The 19,726-nt window shown below is 40.2% G+C and overlaps 1 protein-coding gene and 1 long non-coding RNA gene across 3 annotated transcripts; one reads left to right on the top strand and one right to left on the bottom strand.

Annotated features, from left to right (window-relative positions):
• Positions 1 to 1,383: 1,383 nt before the first annotated feature.
• On the bottom strand, positions 1,384 to 19,717 carry rerg (RAS-like, estrogen-regulated, growth inhibitor). Its single transcript, XM_048156785.1, has 5 exons — positions 19,581 to 19,717; positions 16,435 to 16,563; positions 5,939 to 5,995; positions 3,764 to 3,837; positions 1,384 to 2,525 (listed from the first exon to the last, which is right to left on the bottom strand). Exons 2-5 carry the CDS (start codon positions 16,493 to 16,495, stop codon positions 2,106 to 2,108), a joined length of 612 nt encoding a protein of 203 aa, XP_048012742.1. The 5' UTR covers positions 16,496 to 16,563; positions 19,581 to 19,717; the 3' UTR covers positions 1,384 to 2,105.
• LOC125245975 lies at positions 6,840 to 16,441 on the top strand. Of its 2 annotated transcripts, XR_007179657.1 has the most exons (5): positions 6,840 to 7,915; positions 9,480 to 9,535; positions 9,644 to 9,745; positions 16,068 to 16,186; positions 16,298 to 16,441. It is a non-coding gene; the product is annotated as an uncharacterized LOC125245975 (long non-coding RNA). The 2 variants fall into 2 exon arrangements; XR_007179656.1 differs by lacking the exon at positions 6,840 to 7,915 and having other exon boundaries at positions 8,856 to 9,535.
• Positions 19,718 to 19,726: the final 9 nt, after the last annotated feature.

The raw sequence follows: 19,726 nt of genomic DNA, 5'->3' as shown, positions 1-19,726 counted from the left end.
AGCTGCTGGATTCAGACGACGGGTTTGTGGTGCTTCTATTCTCAGACAGACCGTTGTGTAATTATCCTCTATATGAACACGACACACCCGACAACACACACACACACACACACATGCTCGTGTGTTCTGATCTCATCAACACAGTCATTAAGGCAGAAATCCACAGTCAGCAGCAGAAGAAGAAAAACATGTGGACATAATCTATCCTAGAACCGGAGAAATGTGTCTGTTCAGGCCGCTGATCCTGATACCATCACACACACACACACACACACACACACACACACACACACACACACACACACACACATTCCATGATGGTTTGATGATCCTGACGGTACAGTCAACACGATCTGAGGCGCTGATATCAGTGTTGGCGTTTCACAGAATCCTTCAGTTCAGCCGTAAGAACAAATAAACAGCCGGAGGCTCGTGGAAAACATCCAGAGAAAACACACGGAGAGCTGGGAAACACGAGGCACAGAGTCTCTGCTCCGCAAAACACCGGCTTCCTCCGCAGCGACAAACATCGAAACACTCAGAAATCAAGATTCATTCCCTGATCAAAATCAAGTGAGTTTGTGCTGAAAACACGATCCTGCCAGTGGAGTCAAAACACGTTTAATTTAAAGGGAAAAGCGGATCATTTGGGAACACGTTACATTAATTAATGCATCAACTAACAGCAAAACATCTGTATCAGCATTTATTCATCTGTGTTCATGTTAGTTAACTTAGTTCACCTCAGCTATTAAATAATATTAATAGATATCAGACAACTTTTGATTTTAATAATTATCAGAAAATGTTACAATTATATTAACTAAGATTATATAGAAGAAATCATATTTTGACTTTTTGATCTCATACTTAAGATTTACTTTGTTATAATTTTGAATTTTTTTGACAATTTCAAGTTTTTCATCTCATAATTATAACTTTTTAGATGAAAAATTGAAATTATGACTTAAATTTTAAATTATGACAAAAACTTAAATTTGACATTATGTCGTAATTTTAACTTTACTTATGCCATTAAAAAGTTGAAATTTTGACAATTTGATACTAAGTTGAAATTTTGGCTCAAAAAGTGTCAGCTATTAAATAATATTAATATGTATCAGACAACTTTTGATTTTAATAATGTATTAGTAAATGTTGAAATAAACATTAACTAAGATTATATAAAAGCTCATTTTCTCCATATAAGGAAAAAAATCATATTTTGACTTTTTGATCTTATATTTAAGATTTATTTTGTTATAATTTTGAATTTTTAAGACAATTTCAAGATTTTCATCTCATAATTATAACTTTTTAGATTAAATTATTAGATGAAAAATTGAAATAAAAAATTCTAAATTATGACAAAAACTTAAATTTGACATTAATGTCGTAATTTTGGCTTAAAAAGTCATACTTATGCCATTGAAAATTGAAAATTATGACATTTTGATACTAAGTCAAAATTTTGGCCATTAAAAAGCAGAGATGATGCCATTCAAAGTCATAATTATGAGAGGAAAAGTGAAAATTATGACTAAAAAAGAAATAATTATGACATAAATTGAAATTATGACACTGATACTAAGTTGAAATTTTGGCTCAAAAAGTGTCAATAAACAATATTAATATGTATCAGACAACTTTTGATTTTAATAATGTATTAGTAAATGTTGAAATAAACATTAACTAAGATTATATAGAAGCCCGAAAAAAATCACACTTTTGTAAATCATAATTGTCATATTTTGACTTTTTGATCTCATACTTAAGATTTATTTTGTTATAATTTTGACTTTTTATGACAATTCCAAGTTTTTCATCTCATAATTATGAGTATGTCATGATTTTATTTTAGCTCAGGTCCATTTAATAATATTAACATTTACAACTTAAAATTAACATTAACTAGTATTAAGAAAGATTCAGGATTCATGTTCACTGATGAACCTCACTGGAGTGTTTTTTTCTCTGACTCTATTGTCAGATATTGAGTTTTCAGCACAAACAGTTTTCAGGGAAACTCATTTCTCCAGTAAATGTCTCTTGATTTAAGAGTGTTTAGACGTCGAGGATGAAGCTGATGTTTTGCAGCTGGTGTTTTAGCTGCTGATCTTGGTCAGCATCTTGTTGATGGCCTGTTTGACGTGTGTGGTGGAGCTGCGGCGGCGGGTCTTGCCCTGGACGGCGCGTCTGCGGCGGATCTCCCTGCACAGCTCGTGAAACGCCTCGGCCACGCCTCCGCCCGTGCCCACCTGATCCGTGCACGCCGAGCACTCGTAGAAGGCGCAGGCCATGTCGGCCGCCAGACGCTCGCCCTCCTCCGTGGCCACCTGCCGGCCGTGCTCCAGATCCGCCTTGTTTCCCAGCAGCACCAGCGGCACGTGTTTGGGCCGCTTGACCTCGTCCAGGAGGCCCTTCAGGGGAGCCACGTCCTCGAAGCTCCCGCGGTCCGTGATGTCATAGACCAGGATGAAGCCGTCGCCCCAGCGCATGTGACCCTCCTTCTGCAGGACGTCCTCCTGAGGAGCACAAGCATGGTCATGTGACCGGCGGGTGTGGCCGACAACTATAGCGCCAACCATGAAGATATAGTTTCAAAAATCCCTCTTAATGTAAAAGATTAGCAGAAAAAACTTGATAAATCATAATTACAACATTCATAATTATGAGATAAGTCAAAATTATGAAACAAAAAGTCAAAATTATGACTTGAAAAGGTGAATATATGACATGTAAGTCATAATTATAAAATAAAAAGTGAAAATCATGACTAAAAAGTAATAATTATAACATATAAAAATTCGAAATTATGCCATTAAAAATTGACATGAAAAGTGAAAATTCTGACAAAAAATGTAATAAATTTAACAAAAAGTTTAAATTGTTACTAAATCAAAATTTTGGCTTAAAAGTCTAAATTATGCCACAAAATTTCGAAATTATGCCATAAAAATGTTGAAATTATAACATCCCAGGTCATAATCATGAATCAGAAGTTGTTATTATGACTTAAAAAAATGTGAAATTTTGACTTAGAAAGTCATAATTATGACATGAAAAGTGAAAATTATGACTAAAAAAGTAATAATTATGACGAAAAGTTTAAATTATGATACTAAGTAGAAATTTTGGCTTAAAAGTTGAAATTACACCATTAAAAATGTCGAAATTATAACATCCTAAGTCAAAATCATGAGACGAAAAATCAAAATAATTACTTAAAAATTCAAAATCGTGACAATTATATACTATGTAAGTCATAAATTAGGCTTAACAAGTCACAATGCCATAAAAAGTTGAAATTATGAAACTATAATTATAACATACTAAGTAATTATTAGATACAAAGTTGACATTATGAGAAAATTTGGAATAATTATATAAATTATTACATAAATTTGACATTAAAAATTATGACTTAAAGTCAAAATTGACTTAAAAAAGAGTGTAATTATGACATAAAAACTTTAAATGATGACATGACACTAAGTTGAAATTTTGGCTTAAAAAAGCTGAAGTTATGACATCCTAAATGATAAATTATAATTATGAATACTATCTCATAATTTCAACTTTAGATCTTTATGATTTTTCTCTCATGTGGCAGAAACAGGCTGATGTAGATGAAATGTTGCTCTCCATTCATTTATAAATGTTTTATTGATCAAATTTGACCCTGAGTAGATTTACTATATCGATAATATAGTAGAGACTATATTGTGTGTGTGTGTGTGTGTGTGTGTGTGTGTGACGGCACCTGTCCAGCTGTGTCCAGAATCTCCATGCTGACCGTCTCGTCGTCAATAACGGCCTGATGGCGGTAGGTGGACTCTGAGAGAGACGCAGGTGTGTTAGTGACAGACTGAAGCACATGATCTGCGCTGACGGAGATCACAGACTCCTGCAGATCTACAGTCAGAGTCTCTGTTTATTACAAATGATCTTCATTACTGTGTTCAATTCATGTTCTGGTAATCTTGAATCAGAATATCTTCCTCTTGCAGCATCTCTTCTCTTCTCTGATGACGAGGGCGGGGCAACCGGTCACTCACATGAGATCCACCAATAGCAAACCACAACCGTCCAATCAATTCCCCACAGACAGAATCAAGCCCCGCCCTACATTTGTTCTTGTTTGGGAAGCGTTTCACTCGGATATACGACACAATAGAAAAGAAAAGACTGTAATGTGTTTAGTTAGAATCTATCGGGCTGAACTCGATTCCAAACGTTCAGAATCACTCGATTCCTCTGAAGATTCAAATGCGGAGTCAATTCCAACATTTCTGGAATTTCTGGAACTGGAGCGTGTTGTGCTTTGACCCAGGTGCACTGTGGGACATAAACTGGCTCTGCATTAGACTATACATCACCACTTCCATTTCTGGCTGCTGCTAAAGTTGCCAGGACACGATCACATGCTAAACCCGTCTCACACACACACACACGCTATGACTGCGCACCATCTGTGTGTGTGTGTGTGTGTGTGTGTGTGTGTGTGTGGATTGACGTCCTGGACAGAGACTCAGCAGTGAATGAAAGTGTTTATGAATGTTTCTCCGGCACGTCGAGTCCAAATGTCTGCTGACTCTCAGCCAGAGTTTAATTCACTCACGAATGCTTGAATGTCATTTGACCCTCCTGATGTGAACACAAATAACTCAAACCCTCAATGGTTTAAAGCGCCCCTTTATGCTATTTTAAAGTCTCCTAATGTTGTTTAGAGTCTCCTGCAACAGGTTCGCATTCATCCAAGATCGAAAAACACTGTAATTTCCTCATAATATCCACTGCAGCATCACTTCATTTCTCTGAAACGCTTCGTTCGAAGATTCGGTCTCTCTAAACCCCGCCTCTCTGAGAGCTGCTCTGCTCTGATTGGTCAGAATCCAAACGCTCTGAATCTCAGTTTTACCGTATCAATCTCATCACAGTGGATTTGCTCTGGTCTTCTCGACACGAACAACACGAACCAAACTCTTCCAGTCTCAGAGACGACTACAGCGATTGAGGGCGGGGCAAAGAGTTCAGCCAATGAGGATCGTACATTAATCCTTTATAGCTGAAAACAGCTTGATTTCTATTCAACTCCAGTAAACTCTGGTTTTATCTGAGGACTCGACTGAATCTGTTCTTTTTTTAGGCGTCTCCGGCGGTGAATTCAATTAGGTTTGATGGGTAAGAATGTGCAGATGAATGGGGAGTGTGTTTATAAAACAGACCTTTTCATCCATTTCTATTCTATATTCACTCACATGACCTTCTGCGCCTCATTATTTCACTCACTTCAAAGACGCTTATTGTGACTCCTAAAGTCTGTCCTGAGTTTGCAGAGGTCAGAGGTCAACCGTGATGAGGTCACGAACATGAACGTCAAAGAGCAGAGGAACACGCTGAAAAACATCATGTTCTTCCTCAGAGTTTCTGTCTCGTTTTCCTTTACAAACATTTAAAACATTCTTAAATCAAGATTAATTTACTGGAGAAGAGAAATGACTGAAGATATGAAGAAAAATTCATCAAAATGAAGTGAATTAAAACAAGAACAAACATCTGCCAATGAAGTGAGAGAAATAATCGTGTTTTTCCTTTGAATTAAGATTATTTTTCTGACTCCATTTCTTCTTATTTTAAGCACAAATTCGCTTAATACTAATGCATATTTATTAAATGTAATTGAATTAATTTAAGAATGTTTAGATATTTGTACAGCAACCAATCATGTGACACGACAGTATATCTTCTCTGATGACGAGGGCGGGGCAACCTGTCACTCACATGAGATCCACCAATAGCAAACCACAACCATCCAATCAATTCCCCACAGACAAACTCAAGCCCCGCCCTACATTTGTTCTTGTTTGCGAGGCCGTTTCACTCAGATATACGACACAGTAGAGAAGAAAAGAGTGTACTGGTGTGTGTTTCTCACCGAGCGTAGGGTCGTACTCCCAGATGAAACGCTTCGTCAGGAACCGAACCACCAGAGCTGCACAGAGAGAGAGAGAAACCATGAATGTGAAACACAAAACACAAGTACTTAAAGGATAAGTTCAACCAAAAATTAAAATTCTGTAAGACCCGTAAGACCTTCGTTCATCTTCAGAACACAAATTGAGATATTTTTGATGAAATCCGATGGCTCAGTGAGGCCTGAGCAATGACATTTCCTCTCTCAAGATCCATTAATGTACTAAAAACATATTTAAATCAGTTCATGTGAGTACAGTGGTTCAATATTAATATTATAAAGCCACGAGAATATTTTTGGTGCGCCAAAAAAACCCAAAATAACGACTTATTTAGTGATGGCCGATTTCAAAACACTGCTTCAGGAAGCTTCGGAGCGTTATGAATCTTTTGTGTCGAATCATGATTCAGATCGCATGTCAAACTGCTGAAATCACGTGACTTTGACGCTCCGAACCGCTGATTCGACACACTGATTCATAACGCTCCGAAGCTTCCTGAAGCAGTGTTTTGAAATCGGCCATCACTAAATAAGTCGTTATTTTGGGTTTTTTTGGCGCACCAAAAATATTCTCGTGGCTTTATAATATTAATATTGAACCACTGTACTCACATGACCTGATTTAAATATGTTTTTAGTACATTAATGGATCTTGAGAGAGGAAATGTCATTGCTCAGGCCTCACTGAGCCATCGGATTTCATCAAAAATATCTTAATTTGTGTTCTGAAGATGAACGAAGGTCTTACGGGTGTGGAACGACATGAGGGTGAGTAATTAATGACAGAATTTTCATTTTTGGGTGAACTAACCCTTTAATAATTAAAGATCTTAACTTTGAACGAACATTCTATTAACGTTACTGCAAGAACGTTTGTTCATAACATTAAGAGAACCTTGCCAGAACGTTCCCTGTTAGCTGGGCGATCTGCTTGAATCACTTCTGTAAAAAAGCAACTACATATTTTCCATTTTACCTCAGAAAGGTGAATTACGTGAATAAAAACAAATATCTTCAGTAAATATCTTGATTAAAGAATGATTAGATATTTGTGCTGGAAAACGAGAAACGCAGATGTGTGGAGTGAATCCGGCGTCTCGCGCGTGTCTGGTATAATGAGTGTGTGTGGGAGCGGGTGGCCTCCTTCAGGTCCTCTCGTCTCACAGAACAGAAATAGCGGCGGCGGTGAATTCTCTCTGCGGTGTTTTCAAAATGGAAATAAAGGCGTGAGCGTGAATCCACTTCCTCTGGAGTCTTACGTAAAGCTTCTCAGATTTCATCTGGTTCCACTTAAAGCGCCTGCTGTTCAGAAACACCTTCCACTGCTTCATATTTGACTCCTGATGAAACATCTGCTGACAGCTGGAGCGCTGTGATGATTGATGACTGCAGGAGACCCACACGGAGTGTGTGTGTGTGTGTGTGTGTGTGTGTGTGTGTGCGTGTTCTTCCTCAGTATTTTTCTCTTGTTTTCCAGTAGGTTCTATACTGTAAATCAGCTGAATGATTTATGAACAACGCTTCAGAATATAGATATGAATAGAAGAGTGTTTTTGCCTGTGGTGAATGCATTAAATGTGTAGTTTTACAGCATCTCCAGTGTTCGTCTCTGATCACGTGTCGACGCACCGCACCGACTGTGCCGTTTATCATCCCACTCTATTAACTTCCTGTCCAGCACAACAATGAGCAACGACACACGGCATCTGAGCCGCTCTGGCCAGCAAACGGCCTGTCTGTATGTGTGTGTGTGTGTGTGTGTGTGTTTCAGATCTGATCCCGAGGGTCGTAACAGGAAGAGAGTAACGCAGCTGTGCAGTTCAGTGAGCTTGACTGTGTGTGAATTAGATTCCAGTGTTTCTGTCTCAAATATCCAAACATTCTTCAATCAAGATACATTTACTGGAGAAGAGAAATGGCTTCAGCACATATTCCGGAGTGCGTTTCCCAAAAGCATCATTAGCCAACTAACATCGCAAGTTCCGTCGTTACTTACAGTTCAACGATTCGGTGTTTCCCGAAACCATCGTTCAAACGAACATTCGCAAACTGCTCTCGAGCTGTGGTTAGAAGCATAGTTTCCTGTTTTTATGACATGTGGACTTAATAAATCGTTATCTTGGGCAAAACAATCAAGCTGACATTAAGTACAATGTATATATTTGATTTCTTATAAATACAAATGTAATTTATAGATTTTAGTTTGTCAAGAGATTTAAAGCACCGTTTTTAAAGAGTGCGCATGTGCATACGTGATCTAGTACGTCAGAACCAGTGCCCAAGGAAGTCGACCGGAAGTTGAAGTCGGCCGCGTGCCGCCATCTTGTAGCAGAACTTCACTTGCGTTAGCATCCCATTGACTCCCATTCATTTTGGCGTCACTTTGACAGCGAATAACTTTACATCTGAGGCGTTTAAAGACTCCATTTGTCCATTATTTATTTCTAAAGATACACGACAATGTATAAAGGGCTCCATTACCTTCTATGTTACATTATGGCCCCGTAGAAACAGTTTTTGTAAAAATAGGCTAACGATTGCGTCATAACCACTCGACTCTCTGTCGCACAGTAGAGAAATTACCGTACAGACAGGAGGAGAAGCTCGCAGGCAATAGTATGCATTAACTTAATATGGCGTACTGGCGTTACATTTTAAAATACTATACAAAATAATTAATCAGAATACTTACTCCTGCTCACTCACGCCAAAGAACTCCCCACTCAAGCTCGCCGTCTCTGCAAGATTAACGATGGCAGTTTGCACGCACAGCTACTAGAAGATTTACATCTGTCAGACAGGTTGCTGACGTCATCAAGCTTAGTTTGAGTCTGCGCGTCAGAAACGGAAGTGCTAAAAATCGCTAAAAATGGGCTTCACTTGTCTCAATTGAGTTCCAATGGGGTCGCTGTGTCCATTTCTTTTACTGTCTATGGTCAGAACAAGCATTTGATTCAATCTGGAAATAAAGCAAAATAACTGAGGAAAATTAGAATTAGTCCTCTAATGCCGTGTCCGTAATTTAAAATCTAGCATTAATTCGATCTCAAACGCATTCATTTAAAGACATTATTTCTCACCACCTGCATGACTAACGTGGCTGAACGACAGGTTTGTGACTAGCTAGTTGATTTGTTCAACGATGCATCCTACTATAGTAGTTCAGCAGCGAGTTACATCGTTGTTCGGGAAAAGCCCCTCCTTCTGAAAAGCACAATGTGCTCTGATTGGTCGGCTGGAGCAGTGTGTTGTGATTGGTGTTTGGGAAATGTCCCGCCCCTTACCATAACCGCCAGTTTCAACACACTACTAACTAACTCAAGCAGGCCCCGCCCCTTTATTCTGCGCATTAATTATTTAAATGAGGAATATTGTGAAGAAAACTCAAGATGGAGGCGTTTTTCACTTTCACTTTGTGTGCTTTGGAACTTTGGAATTAACTTTTAGCAGATGTTCCGATTTTTTCGGTCCAGTGATGTTGATGACATCATCTCACCCTCAGGGGCGTGGCTTTAGAACGAGAACGCCCTTCATCTTAAAAACAGCTACAAGTATCAGGTTAGTCATATTTCTGGAGTCTTTCAGCGTGTGTCTTTTGAGTCATAAGATTCTCCTGTACAATGTGGTTTTGTTTATCATCCTAAAATATTCATACTTTCTTTGTAGGACACAGAAAACTGATGGTTCTGAACGCCTGTTAACCTTCAGTAAAGCAGTCACAGTTATGAATCATCTTCTCAAATCCCATTCAGAGCATTTTTGCATCAGGTATGCAGGAATAGAGCAGATTATTCTGACTCATGAAGATCATTGGCAGATATTTGTTCTTGTTTTAAGCACAAACTCACTGAATTTTTCCATAAACAAGTCTTAATATCTTCAATCATTTCTCTTCTCCAGCAAATGTACCTTGATTTAAGAACGTTTAGATATATTTGTGCAGAAACACTCTTTCTTGAAAATATTGTCACTGATAAATAATTCATAATAAGAGCAGGAACGTGAATCAAGAGATCATGTTCTCGTGTCTGTCAGACAAACACAGGCCTCATCATCATCATCATCATCATCATCATCATCAGTGGATTGATTTGGTGATGATGACGGATGGAGATGATCTGGATGATCGTTTATACACTTTCCACTGAATGCAGCTGGATAGAATCAGTTATTCTCTCAGTTTAACACGAAACACAGAACAGAAGGACTGCATCAATCCCAGCATGCCCGATAAAGAGATCAATTCGAGCCGGGGGTCTGAACACAGACGGATGTGTCTCTGTGATCGATCAGTGCTGTTAACCGTCAATGAAAGCCACAAATCACAGAAACGTCTTTCCTCCGGTGCGGACGGCAGATACGGAGGATGACTGATTCAAAGTCAGCGAGTCTGAATCATAATATTTACGGCGACATCTGTGTTCCTAATGCTCTGTTTGTCCGAGCGTCTGTTCGGAGCGTAAACAGATTTCCCCAGTCACTTCCTCTCGCTGAAGGTCACCAGCCTCTGTGTCCCGCAGAAGCGTTCCCAGAAGCCCTTTCACTGGCGGACGCTCTCCCGCGCACGTTCTTGCTCCGCTTTATACACGCGCCGTCATATCTGCCTGTATTTGATGTGTTTAATTAGCAGCTGCTGTTTCATAATCTACATCATTCAGCCAGAGCAAAATTGCCTCCGTTTGCCCTCGACTCTCATTCACGAAATAATTATACACCAACAACACCATCATGGACCATTTTAACTGTCCACATACAGCTCATCTGGACATTAATTTCAACTGTTTCTGCCATTCAAAACCTTCAATATTGACTAAAGCACTGAAATATAATCATGCAACAGTTCCACAAAAGAGATTTGAGAAGTGTTTCTTCCTTAGTATTTTTGTCTTAATTTTGACTAAACAAGAAGTCATTTTGCTTCTCCAGTAAATATATCTCGATTTAAGAATGTTTTGTGCTGGAAAACAAGACAGAAACACTGAGGAAGAACATCGTTTTTTTGCAGTGAAACGCGACTACTAATTACGACTTCGACGGCATGTGAAGGCACTACAGTCTGCATTGCTTCAATATAGATTCATTTGATCTCGCCGAGTCTCATTATGCAGATATCAGAGCCTAATCGAATTAATTAGTGTCATTAAGGCAACGAGCTGCTGAATGAAGCACACGCGTGTGACGGTCGTGTTTATATGAAACTAAACTGGCCGTGATTCTGTTAAATCACTGTCAATCTGATCTCAACCTGAAGAAAGCACAGATGCACAAACGCTCTCTCAGATGATCTGATTAAACACTCGTTTACGCAGCAGCAGCTCACCCGTCTATCAGCCCTTTACAAACACCAGCACAATAGCAGAAGAATGGAGCACATTCACATGAAGAACCCTAAGTAGGGCGCTTCAGCAGCTCCAGTTTCACACGCTATAGTGTAAAAGACACGGCTCGCAGACGTCAGAGCGCTCGCAGCGGTCCTGCTTTCCCACACACACCTCGAGATCATGATCTTCAGCGAACCGCACGATAAAGTCGCCGTCACATGTGTGTTTGATCAGCTCAGACCTAACTAACTTCTGTCTGTCAGAGGTTTTAACAGGGAATGTTCTCAGAACGTTCTGCCAAAGTTATGAACAATAATTCTAATGTTTCTAGGGGATAGAATATACAGTTTGTACAGTAAAATAATCATTACGTCTATGGAAAGTATGAAAATCCCAATATGTGTGTGTGAGAGAGAGAGTGTGTGTAGCTCATCGAATCACATATTCAACACATGTAACAGGCACATCTACGGTCCATTTACAGGACTTATTTTTTATTTAAGGATAAAGCATAGGTAAGTGTTCTCAACAGACGTCTTATTAGTGTTGTGAGCGCACTAATGGATGTGTGGGTGTGGATGACTCACATCACCTGAACATGACAGAAAACACTCGTAAACAAACACTCGGTGTGTGTGGGCTGCATGTATTTATTGTATTTCTATTTCCTTTCAGAGGTGAGCGGCGCTGACGTCCTGTTCCATTAGAGGCAAACGCTGAGGATAATACGCACTTTATAAATCTGTAAAGCGAGCGTCGGACACACGCAATGCTCTATAAATACCCAGCATCCTCTCACTCTGGACACAACACAGCTCAAGCTGACCGAGAATCGCCCACTCAGACAGGAAGAGTTTGACTGACGCGTGAAGCAATCAATCAGAGTTTGTTTGGTTTTCATGCAGCATTCAGACAACACTGCAAAACATGAGGATCCTTTTTGAGGGAACTCGCGCCGCGTCAATGATGGCGCTTTGGGGAATGGTCGTTGGTCATTATTATTCATTGATTCTGGGACTTGCTGCTATGGCAGGGATGGGCAACTCCGGTCCTGGAGGGCCAGTGTCCTGCAGAGTTTATCTCCATCCCTGATAAAAACTCACTTGCCTATAACTTTCTACTAATCCTAAAGACCTTGATTAGCTGGTTCAGGTGTGTTTGATTAGGGTTGGAGCTAAACTCTGCTGGGCAGTGGCCCTCTAGGACTGAAGTTGCCCATCCCTGTGCTATGGGATGATGTCCTGGGTTGAAGGGACGCTTGCTGCCTATATCTCCCTGACCCTGCGGCATCCCTAAAAACCCTTACGTTACCCACCAAGCCAGTTCGTGCTACATCTTCGCTGGAGGGTAAGGTGTATATGGCAGCAGGTCATATATTGCCTACATACCATGGCAGTACTTCAAGCATACCAGGCCAACCTTGACGAGGGCCAAGGTGTGGGACCCGACGCTATTAAAGAGCTGCGTCGGGCTACCGATCTTTCTCTCTGTGCCACCAAAGAGACGGCCCGTGCTATCAATGGCAGCCATGGTGGCAACGGAGAGGCACTTTTGGTTCATCTCAGGCATCAAGGAGAGGGATAAAGCTTTTCTTCTTGATTCCCCGCTATCTGGTCTTTTCTGCGACACTGTCAGCTTGGTCATCAAGAGATTTCAGGAGGCGGAGAAACAATCAGCAGTGTTTTAGAGGTTCATCCATCGTCTTCAAAGAGCCTAGTTCTTCATACAGACAACAACAAAAAGAGAGCATTGCACCTCGAGCCCCTCCTCAGAAAGCCTTCGAGTCGAGACAATGCTCTCGCCCGAAGCCAACGCAAGAGAAGACAGATCTGAGGAACATTGTTCTCTAGAAGAAGGCTTCGGGAAAGCCCTGACAACCAGCTTGGGCCTCTGAGGGTTCCCTTCTCCTGAGAGAAAGCGCAGTACACCTGCACCTTCACAGAGCCCTCAGGAAATTGATTCGTTAACCCCGCCGCCATTGGCACTTTGGGGCACATTGGTCTCCATCGAACCTCAACCTCATTGCAAACGTTGCAGTCAGGGGGGGTTCGCCTCTCTTAAGGAGGCCAGTAGAAATATCTTGCTGCGAATTCCCTTCAGGATAACGAAATCACACCAAGCCCCGAGGAATAGATTTCCTAGAGGCAACCCGTATCGCATGATCAAGGTTACTCACAGATGCCTTCATTCCTTGATCATGTGGAAGAAGCCTTGGTTCCTGTCCCAAGGCCCAGTGTTCGGAGCGTCCTGTCATCGCAATATCGTGTCTGCAAATGTGTCTAATGTTGGGTGGGGCACGGTCATGGAAGGCCGCTCAGTTCAAGGTCTTTAGAGGGAACATTATCTCCTTTGGTACATAAATTGCCTAGAGATGTTGGCAGTTTTTTGCTAGCTCTGAAACATTACCTTCCAGACCTCAGAGTCCATCATTCAAATTCAAACAGACAATATGTCAGTGGTCTCTTACATCAACCACCAAGGAGGTCTTGAGGTTGTGTCCTCTGTACAGACTGGTGCATCAGATCCTCCTATGGTCCCTAGGGAAACTGTTATCGCTGAGAGCAATGTGCATCCCGGGGTATCTGAATGGAGGAGCAGACATCCTGTCGAGGCAGGGACTGAGGCCCAGGGAATGGAGACTACATCCAGAACTGGTGGAGCTCGTTTAGAGAAAGTTCGGTCGAACAGAGATTGACCTGTTCACGGCTCAGGAGAAAACACATTGCCCATTGTGCTTCTCCCTCTCAAACCCAGCTCCACTAGGATTAGGTGCCATGGTACAGATGTGGCCAAGGCTTCTTCTGTATGCATTTCCCCCGATCACTCTTCTCCTGGGAGTTCTACGGAGAGTCCGGGGTGCGTTTGCTCCTGGTAGCCCCATTCTGGCTGGCCCGAGTCTGGTTCCTGGATCTCATAGCCCTTTTAGATGGTCTCCAGTGGGAGATTCGGACCTTCTAACACAGGCCAGGGGCATGATATATCACCCTGGGCCAGAGAGATGGAAACTTTGGGTCTGGTCCCTGAGTGGGATCAGTTCATGAATGAAGGTCTCTCAGCTGAGGTCATGGAGACCATTCTCAATTCTAGAGCTCTTCTAGAATTCTAGAGAGCTTTCACTTTATGGTGCAGAGAACGTGAACTGGACCCAGTTAACTGAACAGTGGCTTCAGTGCTGGAGTTCCTTCAAGACCGTTTCTCTGCCGGTCTTACCCCATCCACACTTAAGGTCTACGTGGCGACAACCATAGTTGCCTTCCACACACTGTCAAGTGGTGGATCTCTGGGAAGCACAAATTGATAGCTCGTTTCCTTCGTGGCACTCGAAGACTCATGCCTACGGCTCAAGCCAGGGTTCCAGCCTGGGACCAGGCAGAGGTATTGGAAGGGTTGTCCCTGGCATCCTTTGGACCTTTGGGTTCAGGTCATCAGGTTCATGACCCTTAAAGGGTTAGTTCACCCAAAAATGAAAATCGAAGCATAATGAATCAGCGTATCGAATCATGATTCGGATCGCGTGTCAAACCGCCAAACTGCTGAAATCACATGACTTTGGCGCTCCGAACCGCTGATTCGACACACTGATTCATAACGCTCCGAAGCTTCCTGAAGCAGTGTTTTGAAATCGGCCATCACTATATAAGTCGTTATTTTGTTTTTTTTGGCACACCAAAAATATTCTCGTGTCTTTATAATATTAATATTGAACCACTGTACTCACATGAACTGATTTAAATATGTTTTTAGTACATTAATGGATCTTGAGAGAGGAAATGTCATTGCTGGCTATGCAGGCCTCACTGAGCCATCGGATTTCATCAAAAATATCTTAATTTGTGTTCTGAACGGTCTTACGGGTGTGGAACGGCATGAGGGTGAGTAATAAATGATTGAATGGGTGAACTAACCCTTTAAGATGGCATTTCTGCTCACTATAACCTCTCTCAAAAGAGTCGGAGATCTGCAGGCCCTTTCGGTCACCTCCAGGCAGAGTTAAAGCTATTTTGAAGGCGTTCCCCAAAGCATCATCTTTGACGCAGTGTCTCGTTCCCAAGACATAAAATCATGTATCCTTTTTCTTCTTAAATGTATCTTGTTTTAAGGATTTTCAATAATTGAATTGGAAAACAAGACAAATAATAGAGTAAGAACGTCATATTCAGTGTAGGTCACATTTATTAAATCAGAACCTGAAGCTCCGCGGGTTCATCACGCGTTATCTTTAGCGTGTCCTCACGTCAAAGAACACCGCTGAAAATCACTTCTAATTTCACTGCCGCTCAGACGTTCAATTTCCTGAGCGAGATGTCAGCCGCTGACGTGAATAACAGCATAATGGATTCGTTTTGAAATGCTTCGCTCTGCTTTTGTCTCTGTGTGACGTTCATGAACAGAGTATGTGAGTGTGTGTCTGTGTCAGTCTCCTGATATGTATAAAGTCTCTTCTGGTGGTCTGCTGGTTCAGTGTGAATCGCTCCTCAGCAGCTTCTTCATCACGTCTTCAGGACAGATTAACCAGCGTAACACAAACAATCACATTTTTTCCGAGCTCTTCAGCTCATAAAGACTCAGACTGACCTGAACTGCACTCGAAGTTAATGCAAAAATGTGAATGACGCTCGCGGTAATTCATTTCAGATAAAACCGCCCTAAAATGGTGCTTAAAATAACAGTCAGACCCAAAAAAGCTAATAATAATGCAGACTCTCATTCCAACACGGTCCAACACTGCAAAAAATGTTCTTCCTCAGTATTTCTGTCTTGTTTTCCAGCACAAACATCTCAATGTTACTGGAGAGGCAAAATGACTGAAGATATTTGAAGCTCACTGATTGGCTAACAAACTGGATACGGTTGCCATGGCACCTGCCAAACCATTCATACTGTACAGGTATGAGTGTGACACAAACACACACTTCTGTTCCTCTGTTTCTGATGTGTTTCAGCACACAGTCTTCTGACTCTCATCAGTCTCATTTATGACCCTCGATTTGTGTTTCAGCCGAACGTCTTCAGATGAGTCAGCAGTTCTCATCCAGTACGAACACACAGATCACATCATGTGATGAGAGCAGGAGATATCTTCAGGTTCTGCAGATATATTCGTTCATTCATCAGCAAATTGTTTCTGACTCTCACCTGACTTCCCCACTCCTGCTCTGCCGAACACGGCCAGCTTCACCTCTGGACTCTTCGCCATGACAACACAAGCAGAACGAGCCAATCACAGAGCTGATAGAGTCACCGTGGCGACGCCGTCATCTCCACCTGAAACAGATGTGAAACGGCAGATCTTCAGTATAAACGATTCACCAGAACTAAACATTCAGAAATATGTGATCTGTTATGAAATATTTCCTCTCTGTGTGGCTGTTTATGAGCGTTTGACATGTGATGAATGCATTCATACAACAGCACTGATAAAATGATGTTCTTCCTCAGTGTTTCTGTCTTGTTTTCCAGCACAAATATCTAAACATTCTTAAATCAAGATACATTTACTGGAGAAGAGAAATGACTGAAGATATCAACAAAAATTCATCAAAATGAAGTGAATTAAAACAAGAACAAATATCTGCCAAAATACACTTTTTTCCTTTTGAATTAAGATGATTTTCTGACTCCACTGGCAGATATTTGTTCTTGTTTTAAGCACAAACTCACTATTCATTTCGATCATTTTTTCAGTCTTAATATCTTCAGGATACATTTACTTGGAGAAGCAAAATCACTGATTTAAGAATCTTTAGATATATTTGTGCTGGAAAACAAGACAGAAAGACTGAGGAAGAACGTGACATGAACAATGTGAAGATCACGGGTTTGATTCCCAGATGATATCAAGATCACATGACTGAAGAACGTTTGTCAAACTTCTCTGAATCAGTGAGTGTCCGTCAGTCTTTCTGTGGTTGATCTCAAACGTCCTGCTGTTTAAAATTCATAAACTAAATGCTTCAAACATCAGTCTGTGTGCATCTCAAATTATATTAACAACCCAGATAACAGAGAACGTTCTCTCAATGTTATGAACTAACATTCTTCCAATAACGTTCATTCAAAAGTTATTTGGTGTTTAATAAACGTTAGCACAAAAACATCATTCATGGAACGTTTTTTCTGAAACATTTTAGTTGGACGTTCGTCTAACATTTTTTTAAACGTTTCTACTTGTTTCAGAACGTTCAGAGAACTTTCAAAAGTAACGTTCCCATAATGTTTGAAGAATGATACAATGGCATGTTCCCTTAATGTTCACCAAACCAAGAAACGTTTTTGAAACATTTAAACATTAGAAGATATTTTCCTTCGCTGAAGTTGTGCACAGGGGCCTATTCAAAACAAAGGCGTAGCTTGATGACGCTACGTTTGAACGCAGAATCTTGGGACATGTAGTTTTCACCTCACACACCGGTGGAAAAGAATAGGGATAGGACTCGTGAATAAATCATGTTCATGGATGTGATTATTAACGTTACTGTAGTGTGAAGCAGAGCAGGAGCGAGTGTTGTGGAGCTGAACGAGGAGCTGGAGCGATTGATCAACACACGCCTCACGAGCAGCGGGACTTTTATTATGACACAGTCGCCGGCGCCGCTTCCGCTTTTCCGGTCATGAGTATGAGGTAACGCAGCTCTGTTTATCATATTAGATACATTTGAGAGTGTTGAAAATGATGTTATAACGTTACTCTGTGCGTTCGCTCGGCGGCTGCTGTGAGACACTGTTACACACTGCAGTAAGATAGATCGATTTTACAATATCAGATTAAATGCTGGATGATTGTGCTGATAAATGGCATTAAATTCATTTTAAAACGTATTGTATGATGGAGAAAATGCTGTATTACTGTTAATAAAAATAAAGCTGCATCTGATTATGCTATGTTAGCTACTTCACAAAATAGTGTTTTTCTCTGAGGCGTGGTAAAGCATCGCAAAACATCAAGAAAATTAGATTTAAACAATAAGACTAAACGTGTTGAGCTATATAACAATAATTAGTTTTCTGTCTATAAATATATCAAAACAGCTGTTCCCTTGTCTATTAAAACATGTAAATATTAAAGCGTCTTTGGTGTTTCCATGGTTACTACAAAATAAAACAGGAAACCGAGGGTAACGCGGGTATGACGCAATTGACAGGCGACTCCTCACACGTTAAAATTGCAATTTTATCATGATTTACAAATAGTTGGAAACATTTGGGAAGTTGTAAGTACTCAAGTGAACAAAATATATAACACTGGCCTAGTGGATTTTGGATATTTTACTGCAAAATTCTTACATATTGCACCTTTAAATAAAGCTGAAATAAAATTAAAATTAAACTTATTTTATTTCAGCTTCCAAGGAAACATTTCTCATTTTCATTTAGTTTAACTAAACTGAAATAAAAATGAATTAAAACTATATAGACATATTTTCACTGCAAAAAAGAGATGCTTTTCTTATTCAGTATTTTTGTCTTGTTTCCAGTCCAAATATCTAAAAGTTCTTAAATCCAGAGGCTTTTACTAGATAAGTAAAATTACATAAGACATTTTTTCTTGTTTTCTGAGGGGAAAAAAAATTAAAATGAAGTGAGTTTTTGCTTAAAATAAGCAAAATTATCTGCCAATGGGGTGAGAAATATTTTTAATCAAAAAAACATTGGATATTTGGACTGGAAACAAGAAAAAAACTAAATAAGAAAAGTATTTTTTGCAGTGTTTAAATAATACACACACACACACACACACACACACACACACTTAAACACACACATTTTGAAGTACTAAAATAACTAAAACTTAAATAAAAATGAAATAATTAAATGAAATAAATAATAAAAAACATAAACATAATGAAAAATCATTTAAAGATAATTTAAAATATTAATAAAAGCTATACACAATAACACTGGTTGAGCATCAGAATCACGGGTTGGTCAGAACTCAGAGACTCTCCTGACAGATTCATCAGATTCACTGTTCAAAAGCTTTTAATGTGACAAAGATTCATGGACAAATGCAGAATCGGGTCAGAACTGACCTTTACCAATGACACACTCAAACTTCAGCTCTTTCTCCATCACACACACACACACACACACACACACACACACAATCATCAACGCACCTCATAAAGCTCAGATCATCAGATATAATTATAATGCTGCTCATTATGATGACATGACGTGAATGTTTTATTCATGATATCTGGTGATGCTGTCTTCAGGCTGCTGTTGTTCTGCACTGCTTTTAAACTTGCTGTAATGTGAGAAGAGAAAGTGTGTGTACTCACCGTGAGAAACACTCGAGTCCGGTCCGATCAGATGATGTGGATGTGTGTGAGAGCTCAGACATTCACTGACAGACAGAGAGAGTGTGTGTGTGTGTGTGTGTGTGTGTGTGTGTTTAAAGACTGATGGATCCGCCTACAGACCCGCA

Source organism: Megalobrama amblycephala, linkage group LG14 (assembly GCF_018812025.1).
Source record: "Megalobrama amblycephala isolate DHTTF-2021 linkage group LG14, ASM1881202v1, whole genome shotgun sequence".
Lineage (NCBI taxonomy): Eukaryota > Metazoa > Chordata > Actinopteri > Cypriniformes > Xenocyprididae > Megalobrama > Megalobrama amblycephala.
Note: the sequence above shows the minus strand (reverse complement) of the source record. Positions and strands in the feature narration are given on the sequence as shown.